The sequence below is a fragment of the Xiphias gladius genome, chromosome 9, assembly GCF_016859285.1.
Source record: "Xiphias gladius isolate SHS-SW01 ecotype Sanya breed wild chromosome 9, ASM1685928v1, whole genome shotgun sequence".
Lineage (NCBI taxonomy): Eukaryota > Metazoa > Chordata > Actinopteri > Istiophoriformes > Xiphiidae > Xiphias > Xiphias gladius.
Window position 1 is genome coordinate 20,075,407 of NC_053408.1, and position 22,379 is coordinate 20,097,785.

A 22,379-nucleotide genomic window follows, 5' to 3' on the forward strand; every position below is an offset into this window, starting at 1 on the left:
CCATCTCCTTTGACTTTGGCTACTATAGCAAAGCTGCTTCACTTTTATCAGAATGACTTTGTTTTCCCCAAATAACCTCAGACAACGTCTCAAGGAGAGACAACAGTGGGCCTTTCAGAGAGATTTACTGCTGGTTTGCCTGAGACCTCAAGGCCCACGCTTGACCTGCCTAACCCAATAGAAAATTCCCTAACAAGAATGAGATGTGAATTTGGTTGATTTTTCCATTTATGATCACAAAGCAGTGCTCTTCTGGATACTGTTGCTCTCTCCTGAGCCTAAACCCCTCGACACTGATTGTTCCCACCCCCTAAGTTCACTCTCTGTTCTTCATTTCTGTCAAGCTTTTAATGCCTCAAACACATTTTTTAGAACCCATGAACACCAGGGACTCACAGTAGGGGAGATTGTTAGTGTTTTTAATAGCTATTGCACAAATATCTTAGACTCTATAGTTCCTGTCAGATACAAAAAGTAAAAATCTTCTTTCTCTCCCATGGTTCAATGAGGAAATGAGGAATTCAAAAAGACAATGCGGGAAGGCAGAGCGGAAATTGTAGAAGGATAAACACAGTGATTCCCTTGCTTCTGATTTCATCTAATCATAAACATCTGATTTCCACTTAAAAGTGTCCACTCAAAGAAGAAAGGAATTCTTATTTGTCACAGCTGATACTAAACAGGGCCATAATCCCAGAATTCTCTTTAAAACTATAAACTCTTTGATTGGTCCCCTGCTTCCCAGCCAGTTGAATCCTCCAAAGATGTAAAGGATTTCTTCAGTATTTCTATAAAAAGATAGTGGAGATGTGGAAGCACATTAACGCCAGAATTCAAACAGCTGACTCCTGCTCCTCTTCAGTACTAACTCGTTTTGGTCTGTCAATCCTGGAATGGATTGTTGCTTTTTAAAAATCATCCATCTGCCCTTCAGACTACATTCTCACTGGGTTTTAAAAGAAGCATTTCAGATGGTTGGTCATTGTTTACTACTCTGTCTAGTGGGATTTCCCCTCCAATTTTAAACATGCCACTCTTTACCACCTCTTAAAGAAGCCTTTTCTTGATTCCTCTGTTTTAAGTAATTTTAGACTTGTCTCTAAGCTGCCATGTTTTTGTAAGATTTTAGAGAAAAACTGTCTCCACACAAATCATAACTTCTATGAACAATCATCAAATTTTTAAAGAATTTCAGTCTGGTTTCTGCTCACTGCAGAGCACTGAGACCACTTTGGTTAAACTCACCAATGATTTATTGCTTCTGCTCTAGCAGAAAATGTACTCCATTTTAGTTCTCCTTGACCTCTGCTCAGCCTTTGATACAGAGGACCACGATGTCTTAATCAGCCCTCTGAAAACCTATGTTGGCATCAGTGATGTGGCTCTGGATTGGCTCAGTTTGTATCTGTCTAATAGGTCCTTCTCTGTTGTGCTTGAAGATTCCTCCTCCCCTCATGCTCCTCTCTTTTGTGGGGTCCCACAGGGGTCGATTCTCGGTCCCCTTTTATTTACTATATACAAGCTACCCCAGGGGCAAATCATGCCTGTAACCTAGGTGTTATTTTCAACTCAAGAGTTTCCCTTTGACAGTGAGGTGACTAAAGCTATGCAATCCTGCTTTGTCCAACTGAGATATTTAACAAAGATCAGGCCATTCCTTTAATCTGCAGATCTAGAAAAGGTCAGCCAGTAATGCAGCGCTTTTTATTCTGGTATCAGCAGACAAAACATTCAAAGACTTCAGCTGATACAAAACGCTGAGGCCAGGCTTTTAACACTTTCTAGGAGAAGCGACCACAACACACCAATCCTTGCTACCCTTCACTGGTAACCCGTGAGTTTTTGAATTGATTTTAAGATTTTGCTGCCTGTTTTTAAAGCCTTGAATGATCAGGCTCCTGCCTATATCTGTAATCTACTAACTCCCTACAAGCCTGATCGCTGCTTGAGATCCTCCGGCAGGGCCCTGCTAAAGGTTCCAAAATCTTAAGTTGTCACTAGAGGGGACCGAGCCTTTGCTGTCTGGGCCCCTCAGCTGTGGAACTCAATGTCTGAGGATCTAAGACACGTAAACTCAGTACCCTCTTTCTCGTCTTAAAACTCACTTTTATCTTATTGCTTTTTCTTTCTGGTGGTATTTGTTGTAGTTGATTTAATTATTTATCTTGCTTTATATTCACGTTTTTGATTTATTACTTTTATTCCTTGTTTTTACAGTAAAGCACTTTGTAACTGTGTTTTGAAAAATGCTATATAAATAAAGTTAGTATAATTACTATTATTGTTATTTCATAAACTTATAACATGTTTTCTATGTAAAACAATAATCTGCAAAGTAATCAGTAACTGTAAAAGTCAAATAAATGAAGTCGAGTAAGAAGTACAACATTTGTCTTTGAAATATAGGGAAGTATAAAGCTATATAAATTGAAGTATTAAAAGAAAGTAGGCCTATAACTGCATCAAAATTATATTAAAGAACATGATCTGAATAAATGTACTTAGTTACTTCCCACCAATGCAGTGCACATACACTGAGAGGTGACTTTGCAATGAAGTAGGAAACATCTTGTGTCCAGCCTGTGTGTTAAGCCTTTGAAATGAAAATTATTTTTGCATATTCGTCAACTCTGGATTTTTTAACGAAGGAGGAGTAGATGTAATTTTAAGATTTTTTTTAACTAGGCAATTGAACTCGTGGAGAAACGAGCAGACACAAATTATTAGTTAACTACTAAAACGTTTTATTATTAAAGCAGAACAGTTATACGTCTTAAAGCATGTCTGGAGGGGATATGTAACTATTGGACACAAGGTGTCTCCTACTTCACGGAAAAGTCCATTCTCAGTGTACGTGCGCTGGAGGTTTCCACATCACACCGGTGTAAGTTGCAGATTGGCTTCCAAACTGGCTGCGATATCACAAAACCCTGCTTCTTACTCTCGGTTTTAGCGTGAGCACTCTCCCCACCGTACATAATGTCTCACGGTGACGCTCAAATATCCAGCTGCGGGACCACCGAGCAAGCCCCGTGTGTGAGTGGAGGTCACACACGGTAGCAATACGATTCATGGTCACACTTCCACAACATCTTCCCCCGGAAACAACAGCAGGTGTTGGACAGAGGGATGCCCCGGTCCTGGGTCCGATCCAGGCCGACCATGTTCCCCCTAGCAACGGCCTGATTGAATGCAAACACAGCGTTACTATGGAGGCCGAGACACAATCAGTTCGTGCACTCGTTCGTGGACTGACCCGGGAGAGGGAGCCCCGCGGACATGGAGGAGTCCCCTGCCGAGGACAAAAGACTGGACTTTATAGCTGACTATGTGCTGAGGACTCTGAAGCTAAAGCCGGACAAATGGCAGAGGTGCGTGTCCAGCGAGGAGAACAGGCGGGCGCTGCAGGAGTTCCTGGACGTGGCCGAGCAGAGGACCCTGGTGGTGTCTGTGACCGCGGCCGGACTGCTGCGGGCCGCCGACGCCGCCGCCGCCTTCGCCGCCTTCGCCGCCAGCGCCACAAGCAAGGCCGTGTACTTCGTGAAGCGGAGCGAGGCGGCGGCGCTCAGTCCAGACGCCATGAACGACAGCCTGGTCTTCGGGGACGTGTCTTACGCTCCGCTGGATCAGTTTTCGGCGCTCGTTGAGGAGGTAAGCAGCAAGAGCAGAATATGCTCCTCACTGTGAGGTGCGCGGAGGACTGGCGGTTCTCTTGGGGAAGTTTTCAACATGAAAGGAACTTCATCGGCTGTGCCTCCAGGGGTCGAGTGTAACCGAGTACATTTACTCTATGACTCTACATTACAAGCGGGTTTAAACCACTGATCTGCTTTTAATGTTGTGGCCGATCGGTGTAAACAGGCCTACTCCCTATATGTGAATGCATTAGTAACAATAAAACGATCTGATACAGTAACAGACTTTGAATGGGGCCATTCTTTATGAGCAATACTTTTAAATTCGTTACTTTAAAGTATTGACTCGCTTGGTAACTGTTATTTAAACTTTTTTTTTTTTTTTAATTTAGCTTGATTAACCTAGCAAAGGATCTGAATGTCTCCCCCACCCTTTAATACATCAACCATTTCTCCGCACTGAAAAACTCACGTGCGTCCTCACGCTCCCCCCCCCAGGTGTTGGCCCCACTGCTCTCCAACAGTAGGAACCACGCCGAGTGGCCGAAGGTCGTGTCCCAGGACGTCAGGCGCCACGTCCACTCCCTCAGGGCCAGTGCGTTTGTGGTGTCCGGCCAAGTCCAAGGCAGGACTCTGCTGCCCCTCCCCGCGGGCTCCGAGAGCGTGGAGCAGGCCGCCCTGGAGACCGACAAAAGGTAAACAAGGAGCCGGGGCATACAGGTTCACGTCAGTGCACCATTCGTCCCACTTGTGCATTCTAAAACGGGGTTTACCTATGAAACTTCACAGGGGGGGTCTAGTGGATAAGGGCATCATCCACTCCTTGGAGTCGGCCGTGATTGAGTGGAGCCATCAGATCGGCGCTGTCCTGAAGAAGGACTCCGCCGAGGCTCTGCTGGAGGGCAAAGAGCCCACACCGCACACGGAGCTGCTCTTCTGGAAGAACAGGTCAGTGGCTCAGCTATTACACGCACAAAATCTCCACTGGCAACGCCCGAGAAGCACTTGTTCCATCGGTGTGACTGTATGAAAACAACACGTGTCCCCTCAGGACCTCGAAGTTGAATTGTTTTGTGAGTTTTTGCTGGTGTTGGTAATTATTCGATCTTCAGAACACCCGTGCTATCAAGGGGGGGAATTCGGAGGCCAGTTCTCTCTTTATATGTCTTATGCAGCTATTTCCTCCCAACTTTCTACGTGTTTTGCTTCTGCACAAATGTGACAAACACTTTTTTTTTTCCTATCTGGTTTCTGCTTGGGAGGCGAGCACATATGGAGTCCATCCACTGTGGTTGCGCGAGCTCTTGATAAGTTCAAACTTAACCCGGCTATCATGTAACTGTTTACTAAGTCACTGGATCAAAAGCGGTTGTGCCGGGCATACTAGTTGGGCATACTAGTTCACACACTGGTGCGAGATTGGTGGTACCTACATATTATTTACTGCCAGGTGGAACTTATGCGTATCTAACCGAACTCATTGACAAAATGAACGTTGGCTTGCAGCATATATCGGCAGCTAACATACGACCTGTTTAGACTGAGGAACAAAAGAGGTGGCTAAAACTGAATATGGTTGACATATTTGACATGACACTTGGTGAAACTGCTTTTTTATTAATGATGTGAAGTGGAGAGATTTTAAATTATATTTCAAAACAGTAACACAATTAAATTCCAACTGCAGCTCTGATGCCTTTGTAACATCCCGTTTACACAGAGAGTGTGTTTTTTTACTATTACTGACATCTTCACTTGCTAAGACATTCGTTAGGTTTTAATGGTGCAGCACAATTTACTACATCACCAATATGAAACTAGGTGGCAGTCCTAAGTTCCCTAAGAACTTAACAAGACCTTAACACAGAAAATTAGCAATAGATTTATGAATAGCTAGTGCAACCCAATCCAGCGGTCTTCTACAAATATGACAGAAACCTTTTTGTCCTCCATCTTTTTTCTACGTGAAGATATGCAGATTTGGAGTGTATTCACTCCCAGTTAAAATCCTCTAAGGTGAATAAGATGGCGATGCTGTTGGAGGCTGTGGAGAGCAGTTATTCCCCTGCTTTTACGAACATGCAACACGACGTTCTCACAGGTAATCAATCTATACATCTGACAACAGAGAAAAATGTAATTAGACATTCTTTCTGTGGTGTAGCATGTGTCTGGTTAAAGTATGATTTAAGATAAGTTATCATTACCTACTTTTTCACATGTGGTATTTCCCTGTTGGATTGACTTTGGTCACATCTTCACTTGGCAGCCTTGGAGGAGGCAAAGGACATCTGCACCTACTTGAGGCCCCTGGAGCACCTGTTTGAAGACATGGAGAACATGGAGTTTCCTGATGTCAGGGGTCAAATCGGCCCTTTGATGCACACAGTTTGCCTGGTGTGGGCCAACTCCAGATACTACAACACCCCAGCACGCCTCATAGTTCTTTTGCAGGAGACCTGCAACCTCCTCATACAGCAGGTCAGCAGCAGTTTCTTCTCTGCGTCATGTGACAATCCAATCTGAAGATCCTGTTATTTTTTTTTTAGTTTAATTTTGTAGCAACAATCTGTGTTGCTAACTAGTAATTACTGTGGTGTTTCTGAACTGCACTTGTCAGAGTTCACCTGTCAGTACAAAATAGGTAATTGGTACTTTGTTCATTTTTTTCTTGGATTTTCTGTTGATGAAGTTTTACTTTCTGCGGGTGGACCATTTTCCTTTGTCTTCTCAGCCACTAAGGCTTTCACTGTCCATGCTATCAAATCCTTTATTGTTCAGTGCCTTTGTGTTCAGTGTATTGGAAGGAAACGTCTGTTTTTGCTGCCAGAAATAGTGCATCAGAAAACTTTTCCCAGGAAAGACCAACAAGCCACCAGTGCTAAATTAACCCTCTAGAGGGGCCTGTGGCAAAACTGAGCTAGTGCCCTTATTCACAACCCTCTCCAAAGTTCCTCTCACTCTCTTTGGATTGTGTTTGTATCCCCTGGTGTTGAAGTACCCTTCAGGCAGGATGATGCAGCAGACTTCAGAGGGCAGTTTCAATTTACTTTGCAAAAAAGCCCCAGAGACAAACTTGTAATGCTTCCAAAAATGCCATCCTGCCCGGGTTTGCTGTGTGTCAGTTTGTAATATTTGCAATATTCCCCCTGAAGAAATAGTCACAATATAAGCACAATATTCACTAAAATAAGTGTATTAAAACTAGATTTTGACAGAGAGCGCCTATACAACACAGGGTCTCAAGATTAGGTAAAAATGCACTATAAAGGCTTATTTGCTTTCTTTCCAAGAGTTAGACAAGAAGATCAATACCAATCTCACTGTGTTTGTTTAGTATTTATCTAGCACCAGGAGATGATTAGCTTAGCTTAGCATAAAGACTGGAAGTTGTGGTGTTACCGGGAGTTACATGGTGGAACTATTCCTGGCTGGGTGCAATTACTTACGTTGGAATTATGGTTCTCAGAAGATACATGCTAACGTCTCTGTGGAACTATGCAGAGAAGGGTGTTATTGGTAGCTGTAGGTTTCAGAAGGGTGCGCATGGATGTATTAAGAAGAACTGGATAGTGGACTCAATCATGGCAACCCTTTCATTCCTATTTAAATTGCTTAATGGGTGTATATTTCAAAAACCTCCCCCATGTTTCTGGAGGCTTCCCATAGAGCCCATAAAGCATGCAGAGTAAAGCCCTTCTGTAGACGAGCCTGTTAATAGCATGCAAGTCTGAGCTGGCTGACTTCCTGTTGGCTCCCCGCACACACAAATGGGATAAAATTATATGGCTCTTCTAGACACCCCAAATGTTACTGGACTCAATGGATCAAATTGTGATAGTAAAAAATTAATTTCAGGGGGGCTGTGATGCTCACAAAACTGTAATCCCCATTTTACAGCCTTTTTCAAAGCTTCTGCATGGGAAAAATGATTTTTGGGCCAGTGCGTGCCACGTGATGAACGCAGAATTTGCATTAGCCATGTGCGCCCATTACTCCAACACTGCTTCACAGCCTAGCTCCATTCCTGGGGACTAGGGCCCGCCCAGGAGCTGACTTGGACACTTCCAAAATCTAAACTACATGTGACATAAACCTTTTATTGGTTGATTAAATTTCTGTCAGGAGGTGGGTTCAGGCAGATTTGCCCAAGTGCAGCCTAGAAAAGTATAATTCCAGCTTTAAGGTAGTCTTGGAATAAACAAATGAAACAAAATATAATGTGTACATTTATTAACTTTAGAGGTAAAGATAGAGTGAATTTTTTAACTTTGGAGAGGGCCAACATAGTTTATTCTGCCTGCTTTCAGTTTTTATGCTAAGCTAAGCTAATTTAACTCCCAGCTCAGGCTCACAATTTAACACACAGACATGGAAATGGCATTGATCTTCCCATTTAACTCTTGACAAGAAAATAAATGAGTGTATTTCCCAAAATGTTGAACTATTTCCTCAATGTCCTTATCATATAAAATTTATATTTTGCTTTTGTGGTGCATATTCCCAGTGGTCTATTGGGGCCAGACAGCAAAGGTTTCCTCTATTGCCTCCATTGTTTCCAATGTAAACACTACAGCGGCAGCAAGGAAGACTGCCACTGCTCTCATGAGTGTTCATAACCACAGCCGTCTAAAGTTGACTGCTGAGCTTTTTTTAAGGTTGCAGCTGCAGCTTGCCTTGTGACCATGCCAGAAAGCACACCGAGGAATATTATGCAGAAGTTAATTTTACGGTTAACTTTTCGCTTAGTTACTTACCTACCGTTCCTAAACCTATCAAGCTTTCCGTTCTCGCACAGAACATTCAATATTTGCAGTAAATATCAGATTTACCACTCAAATAATTTTTTTAAGAATGGATTCTCGACTTCAAACAGAGGGATCCTGTCTGCTGAAAGTGTCACCAGCTGATTTGATCAGCTTTAACCGGCTAGCTAATTAACCCTAACTCCATGAGTTGGATAAAAATACAGAATTTAGCTAACTTGTTTTGAAATGAGAACCCTGTAAAAGGGTTTTTCAATATGCACTTGGATATTGGATGGCAGCCAAACGCAGCAGATGGAGCTAATTTCTGTCTACAGGGAGTTGCCCTCTTTCTGCCCATTTAAAATACAGTACACTGATGTCAATTGGTGGCAGACAGAAAAAAGGTAACATTTTCAGGAATTTGGGATTATTATCTAAACATTTGGCCATGACTTTAGCACATGTGTATTTTAAGGCCAACTAAGACAAACTTACTTGTTACTGCTCTGCAACACCAGGCCCAGTTGTATCTAGTTCCAGAAGAGGTTCTGAGAGGAGAGGTTTCAGAGAGTCTCCTGAAGGTGCGGACGAGCCTGGAGATCCTGCAGCTCTTCAGGAGCACTTATGACGACCGTAGGACCAATCTCAGCCAGTACCAGAGGAACGGGAGCTTTGTTAGACCTTGGGACTTTTCCCCGCTTTTGATCTTCTCTGGACTTGACTGCTTTATTAAGAGAGTCAAGACCATTAAGGTGAGTATGGGAGCACTATTATTTAATCAAAAGGGGCCTAATGTCAGGATTTTTGGTATGCGGATTGAGATACCGAACTGAAACTTGCCTTGTTTTAAAAATGAGACCTTTCATCATAGTGATACTGCAGTTGAGCTCGATTGGCCTCAATTTCCTGTTTTTGTCTCCCTGTAGGACATCCTTTTAACAGCCGTGGACCTGCTGAAGCTCGAGAAACTGGAGATTGGAGGTATCAGAGGCCGAGCCCAAAGCCAGCAGGTCCAGCTGCTCCACCAAGAGTTTGTGGACACTTACAAATTCTTCACAGAGAAGCCCTATGACTGCTTGGACCTCGACAACAGGGTAAGGAGTATTAGGATCACAGGGTACACAAGGGTTTTGCTCACTTGCCTGCTGGGGCTGTCAATTTTTAGAGCAACTTTTAAGGTCAGTTTATAAGGGTTTTATGAAATATTAGACACAGGCTACACTCACAGTGTAATTTTTACCCCTGAATTCTTCTCAGTACATGTTCTTTTTTTCCGAGGCTGGCAAACACTACCACAGCCTGGTCACTCCAGCATTTGTTGAGCAAAATGTTTTTCTGCCAAAATAGTTTTTTTTTCAATGCTGTTTAGTTGCTTAACCAAGATGTTTCTGAGGTATAGAGAGAAAAGCAATTTATTTTGCTTGTAAGCCCCAGTCAGTGTTCCCCGCTGAATGGCTTTGAGTCACTGAGATGTGAAAAGGAATATGCTGTCCTGGCTCTGCCTTAGCTTGCACTGCTGTGTGGGGTTTCGGTCTAACTGAGTTATCTGCCCTACAGGAGTTTGAAGAAGATGTGAGGGACTTCAAACTGAAGGTGGATGACACAGACCGACGACTAGGAGCCATCTTCTGTCAGGCCTTTGATGATGCCTCTGGACTGGACCATGCCTTCAAGGTCCCGGAACTTAATCTCTCTTTCGCACAAATACACAAACACAATCATAACCAATTATCAAAGCCCTTTCACTTATCTGATGTCTGCAGGTTCTGGATATGTTTGGTAGCTTACTGGAGCGCCCTTTAGTGGCCGCAGATGCTCTGCACGGATACCTTCTCCTTGTCTCTGTGTTTGACAAGGAGCTGGACAGCTGTAAACTCCTCTACAACAAACACATCCAAACTGCAGAGGAGCTGGGTGAGATTCAGAACAATGCCTGTATTTTTACATTTTTCAGTTTAGTCACTTTACAGAGAGATAAGTGAGCAAAGTTCTTCAAAATTATGGCTCCCATTAGAGTGTGACTGGGGTTCAAACCAGATAGTTTGGGTTAGGCAAAAATCAACCCTGAGATTGTTAAGGTTGTGTATGGAGTTAAAAATGGTAATGTTTAGGTTACATTTGTAGATGACTGGGGTTAACTTAGTGTTCATGGGTTTAAGGTTCAACCAAACATCTTTTCTCACTTGGTGGTATCTAGCTATGCACATAGTTTTGCTTTGATGGTGCAGGTTTTGAGATACCTGTCTCTGAGATTTCAGCCTCCAAATCATACAATAAAGTGGGTGGCTCTAAACATTGAAAGCTACATTAAAAACACACAATACACAGCGAAATGTCCTTACAGACACAGTGTCTCCATTACTCTGAATAATCCACCAACAGAAAATCAACTGTTTCCTATTTGCTATTGGCTATATATATCAATATATTTACTGTCAGTCATTTTATTTATGCATCATTTATGCTCTAAACTGTTTATTGGCCTCAAAAATTCTGACAGTGGAACAAAAACAGTAGTGTCCATACTGCCTGCACAATGCTCTGGATTTTGTAGATGCAAAAATTACCCCTATTATGTCAATCTGTCAGGGATGACGCAAAATGATGATGATCGCTAAGTGCCTAAAACCTCAAAGTACTGCTTACTATCGAGTAAACTATTGAATGTCTACTAAATAGGGAATAGTGAATGAGCAAATGAGGAAAGCACGCTGATTTCAGACACAGTCATACACTAGAAAGTAGTAGAAAGTAGTCTGAAAAGAAAGTGACTTGACAGAGAGATTTTTGGCTGTTGAAATTTTAACGCTCACTGTATTGGGGTTGCAGCAGAGATTTCATGGTTAGACAGAACTATAGGTGAATATATTTCTTTTTGTCATTTAGGCAAACCAACCCGGTCCGGCTGGTGGACCTTTGTTGCGTGTTGTCCATCTCTCTCCCCTCATTTCCTGTTGTCCTTCTACTGTGAACTCTCTAATAAAGGCATAAACTGCCCAAAAAATGCGTGGGAAAAAAAAGTTTGAGTGAGAATGTGAGATCCAAAAGAACTTCTCAAGGACACTTTGAAAGGACTCAATGGTCGTTGTAGGGATTAAACTTGGTCTTGAGTTTAAAACTTCTTAAGTTTAAAACTTCTTCAGTAAAAAGCGAGAGATCAAGAGAGATACCTCAAGAGAGATCGCAGACCATAACGTCACCATACCACACCAGAATCTGAATAAGGAAAAACTGCAGAGTCAAAATTATGGCATCTCTGTAAAGTGATTTGGTGTACTCTACTCTGCTGCAGCCTTAATTTGTGCGTTAAGTGTACTCTAATGAAACAGTGTAGTTCTTAGCTCATTCGTCAATGATTTGGTGGTAAATATCTGTATTGTAATAAGTAATAATACTTGACCTCCTCAGGTTCGACTCCAGTGAATAAGAATATGCCCGCAGTAGCTGGGGGGCTGAGATGGGCCCAGGAGCTACGGCAGCGCATTCAGACCCCCTTCTCCAAATTCAGACAACTCTCCTACCCGTGAGTCTCCTCTTGTCATTGCCAGAGCAGATTATAAAATGAATTCGGGTGTGGTTGTGCATTTCCAGCAGTCTCAGTGTGAATTAATCATTCTTTTGTAGGTGTTCTTTTGCATAACATTTTGTGAACTGTTTTAAGGCCTCATAAAATGATGTTTTGGAATATTGATCACTGAAAAGATATTGGATATAACCTTTCCATGGGCTATAAAATTTCATCTTCTCTGCAGGTGTCTGGAGTCTGCAAAAGGAGCCAGGGTCATCCAGAAGTATGAGGAGATGATGCAACTGTTGGACAGGTATGTGTGGATCTTATCTCCACGTATTACAGTATATGTCGTCAGGCTTAGATGTATGTATTACTGAATAAAAGAACAGAAAGGAAGATTAAACAGAATAGACAGTGACAGAATAGGATGGCATTTTATGGGACTGTAAAGACTATGAAAGCCAATCACATGAATCAGATATTAGCTCCGTGTCTGACTCCTCCTGTAATTTCACACCAACACGGTTTTTCAACTGAGCATTTGTGATTTTGTTAGTTGAGTGCATAACATTTATGAAACAGCCGCTGTGGAATAGCATGTAGACATGCGGCTCCGAGCATGATTTATGTTCTCATTACTGTGGTGCTGCTCTGCAGATTATTTCACAGGACTGCCATAATCCCGTATGCTCTGTCGGTACTCACGGATGCCAAGTGAAAAATGGCCTTTTAGAGCACATCCAACATCAAAACCTGCAAGATAAAGCATCCCACTGGGCAGGAAATGTTGTTTATATGACTGAAAATGCATTAGAGCCAAAGAGAGAAAGAGCTGTTCTGTTTTTACACTTTTGAACTAGTGTCCTCACAGAATGACAACTAAAATTATACATACTGAATACAGAGAACAGAGAACATAGTTTGCCGCTTTTTTCTTCATCTCAAGGCTACTTTAAGCTTACAACTTACTTTAGCGGGCAATGTAAGAATCATGTAATGACATAAATGTTTGTACCAAATTTAATGGCAATCCATTCAGTTGTTGTTGAGATATTTCTTATATAATTATATAATTATAATAAAGATAACAAAGATATTTGCTGTGGTGATTTTGGTTGGAGAGTGTTCAGTCAGTGCTTGATTTAGATGAATGATTAATATTTCAAGCATCAATCTGCTGTTGCAGCAAGTCTGCAGCAAGTTATAGTTCAAAACACAGGCGTCTGATAAACTAGCCTACTGTATCAGTAACCTCTGTGACGCTCAGAAAAACAAAAGGATCTTAAATAATTCATATACAAATAAGCTATTTTCTGTTTGTCTTAAAAGGAGAACAAAAAAAACCTTGGGTCCACCACAGTAGTAGCCTGTTGTTCAGGTTCAGCTTTTTCAATTAAAAACTCTCCAACCAAAATGGGAACAGAAAGTAAAGTTTAATTTGGTTAAAGCAAGAACATCAGCGAATGAGTCTGCATTGACCTATGAACGAATGCGGCTGGTGTCCGTAGCTGCTTTGTACTGCATGAAAAGCTTCTCCCTCAGTTAATGAAATCCCTCCAGCAGCTGAAGGCAGCAGGACTGATATGTTGTTAAATCCGCAGCCTCTGAGAAGTGCCGCGTCAGAGCGCAGTGCAGTTACGCACGGCTGTTCACTTCTGTTTACCTTCAGTGAATTGCCTAAAAACCACACCAGGCTGCAGTATAACCACACAGACCTCCACACATATAAGACTCCATATTCTGCTTTTTTATGAAGGGGACGTCCGGGTACCAGAGCTCAATCATAGGCTCTCTTCCAACGTTCTTTTTAGCAAAGCTAGCGTCTCATGTTTTATCCTTGAAACACATTGCATTGCAAACACTGTTCTATAACATTAATGACTAAACTATGTGACCGTGTAGAGGTGAGATACACTAGAATTATTGCTAAAATAGTGTCGGTCCAATACAATCAGTACTTATAGTAACTACATCTTGGAAAATTATACCTGCGTACATGATAATTAAAATAAAGCTACATAAATGACAAAAACAGATAAAACAACAACGATTCGTACTAGGCTGTTAATGTGTCCACATTTAGATAAACAGTTGTTTTTTTTTGGTTCTTCCTGCTTGGATGCGCACACAGACGTACGTGCACGCCTGTTTGTTAGGAGTCACACGTGAGCACCCACACGCGTCCGCATGTCTGAGTTATACTAATCACATACAGACGCACGGACATACACGAGGGACTTATAATAAATAATCACAGGAGCGTATGTACAAACGTCTCGTTCTCCGTGACCCGCTTCACCCCCCCCACCCCACATAGTGTGAGTTTACGTGCATGTGTGTGTGCATGCCAGTGTGTGTGTGTGTGTGTGTGTGTGTGCAGGATATCTAGAAGTGTGTGAAGAGGTCTTTTGTGAATGAGATGCAAGTCATTGTGCACGCACCCAGACAGATACCCATTCTTTATGCTTCACACGCTTAATATCACTGCTTCACTTTATGCCCCCCCTCCACCCAGAGTAATGGAATGATGAACAACACCAGTTCTTCGCCCTCAATTTACTCCCATCAGAAATTAGAGCCCTTGTTATGCTGTAATAATCATCGCTGCTGAATGAGTGCCACCATTATTATACAGATTCCAGTCAGGAACAGGATGTGCATCCTCACTCATTACCCCCACAGACAAAATGCAGTGTGATTTATGGCCATGACCGAGGCATTTGATTGCCTCTGCGTCTGCGGTGCCACTATCAGGAAATGAAGCTCACAGCAGAAATCCAATAAGGAGCGCACAGTGCACCCTGAAGTTCTCATCATCATCTTGGCTATTTACAGATTGATATAGCTGTACAGAGGCCTGACATACAGTATTGTCGGTTCCCACTCTCTTGCAGATGAATCAGAGTTTATGCTTATATTACCCCCCCACGCCTGCATGTAACCCTGCTGCACCGCTACCTCTCCCTCTGACCTTATTGTCTGCTTGATAGGGATGAGCAAATCACGCCTCTCATTCCGTTTACAAGCTAAGAGACCTGGGAAAATGGCTCAATCATATGCCTTTTAGCTGCTTGTTTTGTTGCTTGTGTTAATTTCCATGGTGTGAGCTTTTTTCATGTCTGTGGCCTTGTGAAATAAAAGCCGCGGCCCTTTTAATGGGAATATGAAACAATGCTATGCCATGGTAGTAAAGATACAAATTGTTTTTCTGTGATAATAACTTCTGTTTTTATTGTGATCCAAGAGTGTGTTCTTTGTGTTTGGTCCTTCAGATACTCCACCAACCTGTATGAGACATGGACAGAAACTGTGGGCGAGAGTTCTCAGTACAACCTCAGTCTGCCATTAATCAGCAGAGACCTGGCCACTAAGCTGATCTCAGTCAACTTCAACCCTCAGGTTTTTACATTAAACCCACATGCTAGAAATGCTATAAAGCTTTTACTCGGAGAAACACGAACAAGGTCGTAGTAACACATTAGTTTGGTTACATATCACGCTGCTCTCTTTCATTAAATATCTTCCAGTCAGAGCCATACAACGGCCTGCAGCTGCAAAATCCTAAAATAAGGTTTTCTCTGCACATTCATCTTTTTAATTAGTCGGGTCAGTATTTCAATTTTTCATTTAAACGCAGTAATGTTGGGCCATACTGCCCTAAAGAGTTGCCAACCGACCTCTCATTAATTTGAGTTTTAGTGGAAAGTTTTCTACCACCAACACTAAAACTCTAGTAATGAATATTCATGTTTTTATAATTTTTTTACTGTGAAATTGGGCTTAAAAGTAAAGATTTTGAACACTGGCAGACAGTATTTGCAGCCGGTAGTGATCAAACTCTAATTTGATTATCCAGTTGGGAATGTTTTAATATGTCTCTCTGTGCATCTATCTTCCTCTTCCTCAGTTAGCATCTGTGCTGAGGGAAGTGAAGTACTTGGAGGCCAGACAGACGGAGGCCATCCCTGAAACTGCTATGCAGATCTACACCACCAGGGGGCAGCTGTGGCAGTATGTGGCCAACCTGGAGCTCACGGTGGGACGCTACAACAAGGTTGGTGTAGGTTAGCTTAGAGCAGTCAAGACAAGGTGTTAAAGGGTAATTAAACTGTGACATAAGAGCTTGGGGTGGATTCACAGTTGGCAGCAGACGAAAAAATGTCCAACTCTAGTTGGCAGTCTGAGGCTCTTCGTCCATGTTGTGTTCTAGGGATGGCAACATCCACTGGTCAATCCCACTAACTATTGTAGTTCCTGCAGTTGATGTCACATCCTCCGACAACGGCTACACTGGTGCCTAGAAAACATGTTATTCTCGGTCATGCTAGCACTGTTCAGTAGAAGCATTCTTTCTGACTGGTGTGGTAGCTAGTTTCACTTGAGATGAGAAAATCTCAGGAATTAAAAGGGCAGTGCTTGTGGAGAAAATTTTGACAGAGGTTGCTTGGGGATTTATCAACAGCTGATTCAAAGCAGTATAAGTGTCATATGCATATAATTCCCTTTTCTTACCCTGGTATTTCTCTATCTATTTCGAGCTAAGGTTCAACAAGTGTTCAGTGAGTGGAAACTGGGTCCATTTACCTACTGATTCACAAAAATACAGTGAATTTGCGAGCGTTGTTTAGGGCCCAGTACAATGCTTTCACTTTTCAATATGGCATACATTTACAGTAAATTGGCATTGATGTGTGTTTTTTATGATCCAGATAGGACATCTACGTACACATCACATGTTAATGCAAGGTGTAAATGCATAAAAGAGGTCACAATTTAACCCTCCCTCTTCTCCTCATGTTGCCATGTTGTTCATACCTGCGATATCTCAAAATAAACAGGATGAATCACTATAACATTTGGTAAAAATCCTGCTCTGCAGAGGATGAACCCTTTTGATTTTAGATGACAGCTCAACATTTACATTCGTATTTAAGATATATCAAATTACCATAGGAAGCTTACCATACCAAACTGACTCGCCTTGCATACCAGTTTGAAGACAAATTTGCATTTTTTGTCCAGTTAGTGGTAAAAATCTAACAACTTGCTTTTCAGGTTTTTCAAGGAGAATTACAGATTTGCGGGCCTGCTTGCATTTTGTTCACGTTTGTTTGTTTTTTCTGCCTGATACAGTTTCATCAATATCAAAATCATGGCGTGGATCAGTTACATTTTACTGGACTGAACTGCTCTTTAACTGTACTCTTGCTCTGATTGCTGTGCATGCAGAAGGAAAAAACAAGCAGACATAATTTGAATTTGATCCTCAAATGATGCAAATGAGGATATACATTGTGTGTATATACTCACTCAATGACTTAAATGAAATAATTAAATGAAATAAAATATACTGCTCCATACTGTAATTTCTTTTTGGGTTGTAATGGGAACTGGGTATAAGGGCAAAATGGCAATTTCAATAATGTAGCATAAAACAATATAAGAGCAATCACTAATGTAATGAATTCAGCCACAGAGAGGACAGCTCCAACACAGCTCACCACATGTATCGCAGCTGCCTCAATGAGATGATTACATTTTAAAAATACAGCATTTCATTGCTTCAGGTAGCTGAAAGTTCAAGTCCAATTAAGTCACAGCAACATGGACGGATCCAGAAACAGCGACTATAATGAGGACAACTCTCTGTCTTGATGCTCTGGGCTTCTGTGTGGCCTTTCACTGGCAGTTATATTGAAATAATATTTCTGTACACACTTAAAGGGAGCTGGAAATCACATCACATCTCTGTCTGTTTCTTTTTTCTCTCTTCCACTGCCTGCCTGCAGGTGATGCACTCTGTGCTCGACGTGGAGCAGCCTCTGGTTCAGGTCCAGCTCAGGGACATCGACGCTCAGCTCAAAAAAGCAGAGGAGAGTCTGAACTGGAACAGCCAAGGTCTGGACACTTACTGATATTATCAGATGCAGTTCTTGAGAATTGTCTTGAAATGTCTAAAGAGTCAGCTTACCCACATTACAGAAAACATTTTTTTCCTCACTTACTTCTAGTAGTATTTAGCCATGCAGTTTTTAGACTTATTTGTCCAGGTATTGAGACATAATTCTATGAGGTTTCTGCCAGTACCACAATGCAATAGAGGTAACAGAATTTCACATTTGGTGCTCACAGCTTTGAAAAATTACATTTAGAAAACGCAACAGCAGCGTGTCTTTCCAGAAACAGTGTCACACTGGACAATACACAGTCCTTGCTGAAGAAACAATAGAGAAAGAAGTACTGAATATATAGTTCCAGCGAACTGTCAACAAGATGCCTTTTTAACTTTTTTTTCTAGTGAGTGGATTACTGAGGGTGTTCTTGACAGAGCGAGTTAATGGGATACATGGCATAGGTTTTGATTTTTAGTTCAGTGTTGGATTTCAGCCACTGATAGCCCCCTGAAACACTAGATGGATGACTTTTATGTGTGGACATTCTTTTATTTACAATGGGCTATAGTTCAGCGACGGTAAGGTTTGCCTTGTCTCATTACTGATTAGGACACTACTGCTTTGCAACGGCCTTATTTATGTACTTGCAGTCAATCACTGTGAGAGAGAGCAGCGATTGCAACATGGAGAAGGTCTACAGTAGTAATGGCTAATTTAGTTTTCACGCCTGTGGCCTTGTGAAATAAAAGCACTGGCCCTTTTAGTAGGAATATGAAACAATGCTATGCCATGGTAGTAAAGATACAAATTGTTTTTCTGCGATAATAACTTCTGTTCTGTTGTTCTGTTTATTTATTTTTCTCCAAATTCCAATATCCACTGACATTAGAAACTTGTTGGAGAAACAATAAGTAGTACAAGATGACCAATTACAGTTCATGTGGTATCTCTCTAGCCACTGTAAGGCTGATGTGTAGTTAGGGAGACAGTGACAGTGTAGTTATGGCAGCTACGTTTGAACCCGTTTTTACCATGTCGAAACGTATTTATAGATATATTCAAATTCTGTGTTCTACATTGCTGTAATTATTTCCTGTAATATGTTGCCTGGAGAATGCCAGTTTTCCTTCACAATAACTTGCAAGTTATACCTTGTATCGTCTTTTTAAAATGTTTTAATATGTGTAAATAAAGAAACCAAACCAAACCAAACATTGGAGGCAGTGAAAAAATGCCTGCCAACATCTCTATAGCTCACTAACTCATTAATACAGATTGTATCTTGTTTTTTAATCCATTCACAAACAGAAAAGGGTTTGTGGTTTCACTGGTGTTACATTTCTGTTTATGTACGGATTAAAAGACAAAGCATGTTGATTAGTGAGCTTTAGGTGTGTTTTTGAACTGTTGACTGAGTCAGCCTAGATGTTTTCCCCTGGCTTCCATTCTTCAAGCTAGAGCAACCATGTCTTGACTCCAGCTCTGTAGTTAAAGCACAGACATGAGATTGATATTGAGCTTCTCATCTCACTCTCCAGGATAAACAGAATAATTTCTCAAAATGCTGAACTATTCCTTATAATGGTAATCTAAACTAATGGTTATTTTTGTTCCTCTTTGTTGACATCTTGAATGCTAAACTGACAATTAGATTTTAAGTCCAGCTCTATGATATCTTTTCCTTACTCTATTGTTGAAATCTAAGTGGCTGTCACTGCTCCCACACAACATACTATTGCTGTATTACGTAGCACACAGTCACGTACCAGTGATATTTGTTTAAGAAAGAACAGCAAATGTTTGTGTTTAAAGCAGAAGATGCAAAAACTATCTGAAATATTTCTGCATTATTGTATAATATAGGATGACAAACGGCTATATACAGTGGTCAAGCAGATATTTATTTGTATGAAAATTCACAGATTATTATAGAAATATTCCTCTCTCATTCCTACCCCCTGATGTTTCCCTCCATCATTGTCATTTCTAGGGCAGAGCAGGCTGCCGGGAGATGTGACATGAACAGAGAGGATTTACATTTTGAAAAACACAAATGTAGAGAGAGATGTTCAATCACTGATAAGCTTTGACTGACAGAGTGCTGGCAGGCATGTTGTTAGTTTCTTCGACCCCAGGATTCCCAGAAGAACGTAGCAGAAATGAGAAGAGTGTTTATGGTACAAGCCAATGCGTGCGGCTGTCTGCGGGGACAAACTCACTGTCCCTCTGCAGAAAATAAAGTAGCTGCCCACACTTTATGCTGTCCAGTGTGTGTTGCCCTGACGAGAAATGGATTTTGCCGTAAGAAAGGTGTAAAAGTGACATTTCCCATGTGTAGGAAAACACAGCCTACATTCAGTTTTAGCACTGATAACATCATGCTCAAATGTATCTAATTGTTGTATCCATGTGCTCCATGTTTCAAATAATTTGAGTAGTATGTAATTTTTCCCTAACATTTTTTTTTTTTTTACAGTAACCTATTTTACCGTCCAAGTAACGTAGGGTACCACCAGCTGGAAGGGCACCATAAAGAGAAGGAAGAATTTTTTGCAATTAATTTCCGATGCCCAGTCTGTTTTTAAAAATGGGTCACACAGATGCCGACCGATGTGTTTCATTGTTAAATACACACCCGATGCTAAGTCAAGTCTCTGTGTTCATACAGACATTGAAGAGAGTCTGTTGAAATTCTGTCCAAACCTTCTTGCTACAACGGATTGACACTGACATCCTCTCTTCATGGATATTGCTTTGTTAATTTTAATGCAGGCTGTGCACTGTATGTTGTATAAGGAAAAAATTAGACACAAGATGAACTTGTATAAAATATTGCACATTTTCTGGGGGATTCCAGAATATCAGTCACACATTGTAATTCCAAGTTAATTTATTCTTTTATTTTCTGCTTTCTCCTCTCAACCAAACTTTTCCATCATCCATCCCCCTCTAGGTATTTGGCAGTATATCCAGGATGTGCGAGACTCCGTCTGTGACCTGGAGAGCCGGCTCCAGAGAACAAAAGACAACGTGGAGGAGATCCAGAACTGCATGAGGTCCTGGGCCAGCCCTATGTTTGACAGGAAGGAGGGCAAAAAAGATGCACTGCTCAATCTGGAGGACAGGGCTGAGAGGCTGGACAGGTTTTACAGTCTGATCCGGTCCTCAGGAGAAAAGATCCACTTCCTTCTTAAGGTGGTTAAGAGACGTTTTCCTGTGGTTGTGTCAAATGGGGTTTAAGTTTCACTCTCATTTCATCATTCTGTGAAGATATTATGAAGTCATGGATTTCTGATTTGTTTTGAATTTTTTACAATAATTTCTAATGTGGTAGAAATGGTAATTCAATATCAGTGTCACTCTTCGTCATGTCTTAGAGCAATCTGGAACTGTTCAGAGCCGAGCCATCTTCTGAGGAGTGGAAGGCCTATGTGGAGTACATCGACGACATGGTCATAGATGGATTCTTCAGCAGCATTGAGTGCTCTCTCAAGTTCTTCCTGGATAACACAGGTAGGATGTTCATGAACTAACCGTTAACAGAACGATCAAATCACAAAAGGAAACACTCATACTTACTATTTGTAGTGCTGTAGTGATGTTGGTGGTGTTACTACTCTTATCTCAAAGCCAAAATGTTGCTGCCAACCATAAATGTAATATCAGAACATTCAGCATTACTCACTACTCTGATTCCACCGTAAACTAAAAACATCGTCTTCCTGCCAGCACAGAGTTGGACAGCTTCTTAGCAACACATCCTCAGGGGCTTTGATGTCAATTGGGTGTCCGCCTGTATTGGCTGTAGACATGAAATAGTTCTGGACTTGCTTGCTGGCAAGAGTTTTGTCGACCAGTTTAGATGAACTGGGATGTGGATCAAGATGTGGTGGATTACTGCCAGGCTGCTACTGTGTCCAATTCTTCTTTTCCTTGTTTGCACACTTCCACTTCAACATCCTCTTCTTCCTGTCCTTCCCCTTGTGTGGGTTCAAAAAGTCTTTTATGATTAGGAAGCTTTTTTACACTGAACTGACACTGAAATATCTCAGGGGAAGCTGGTTTGGTTTTATTCCAACAAAGGCAGCTGTTTTGAGTGCCAAAGCTCTGATAAACCCACTGTACACTACCTGCTTTGCACCAAACAACAGACAAGCAAAGTTAGCAATTAGCTGTTGAAGTTAGCCCAGGGTTTAGCTGCCTAAAAAGATATTTTTCTCATGACTAAACCAGAGCGAAAGGGAGAGGGAATATTTGACTTACATTCATCAGACGGAGACAAACATGAATTTCAACTAAATGAATGGTAGTGTTGCTCTGTGTCTGATGGATGTGCTAACATATTAGCCATAATAATTTTATATGGCAGTAATATGTCAATGTTGCGTTTACAGTCTACCCAACAAAAATGAAAAAAATCAAAAACATTTTTTTGATCCAAGTAATATAGAAAAATGATCTCATACAAAGATTATGTAATTAATCAAGAGTTTCTGCTGGAACATCACAGTATGGATGGACAACTGCTTATTATACATATCGGGCTCATCTTTGGACAGAATCCCTAAAATTAATGAAAACCAAAATAGTA

The 22,379-nt window shown here is 41.4% G+C and overlaps 1 protein-coding gene across 1 annotated transcript in view; it reads left to right on the forward strand.

Moving 5' to 3' along the window:
* The first annotated feature begins 3,279 nt into the window (after positions 1-3,279).
* LOC120794320 (dynein heavy chain 9, axonemal-like) overlaps positions 3,280-22,379 on the forward strand; it is a 144,659-nt gene continuing 125,559 nt past the window's right edge. Inside the window, exons 1-16 of the mRNA XM_040135288.1 lie at positions 3,280-3,651; positions 4,134-4,330; positions 4,425-4,583; positions 5,606-5,736; positions 5,905-6,116; positions 8,902-9,135; positions 9,310-9,477; positions 9,941-10,057; positions 10,147-10,297; positions 11,792-11,906; positions 12,136-12,204; positions 15,167-15,293; positions 15,802-15,948; positions 17,684-17,792; positions 20,742-20,983; positions 21,166-21,301. Of these exons, the coding sequence (XP_039991222.1) occupies positions 3,280-3,651; positions 4,134-4,330; positions 4,425-4,583; positions 5,606-5,736; positions 5,905-6,116; positions 8,902-9,135; positions 9,310-9,477; positions 9,941-10,057; positions 10,147-10,297; positions 11,792-11,906; positions 12,136-12,204; positions 15,167-15,293; positions 15,802-15,948; positions 17,684-17,792; positions 20,742-20,983; positions 21,166-21,301 (2,686 nt within the window). The remainder of the gene's footprint in view (positions 3,652-4,133; positions 4,331-4,424; positions 4,584-5,605; positions 5,737-5,904; positions 6,117-8,901; positions 9,136-9,309; positions 9,478-9,940; positions 10,058-10,146; positions 10,298-11,791; positions 11,907-12,135; positions 12,205-15,166; positions 15,294-15,801; positions 15,949-17,683; positions 17,793-20,741; positions 20,984-21,165; positions 21,302-22,379) is intronic.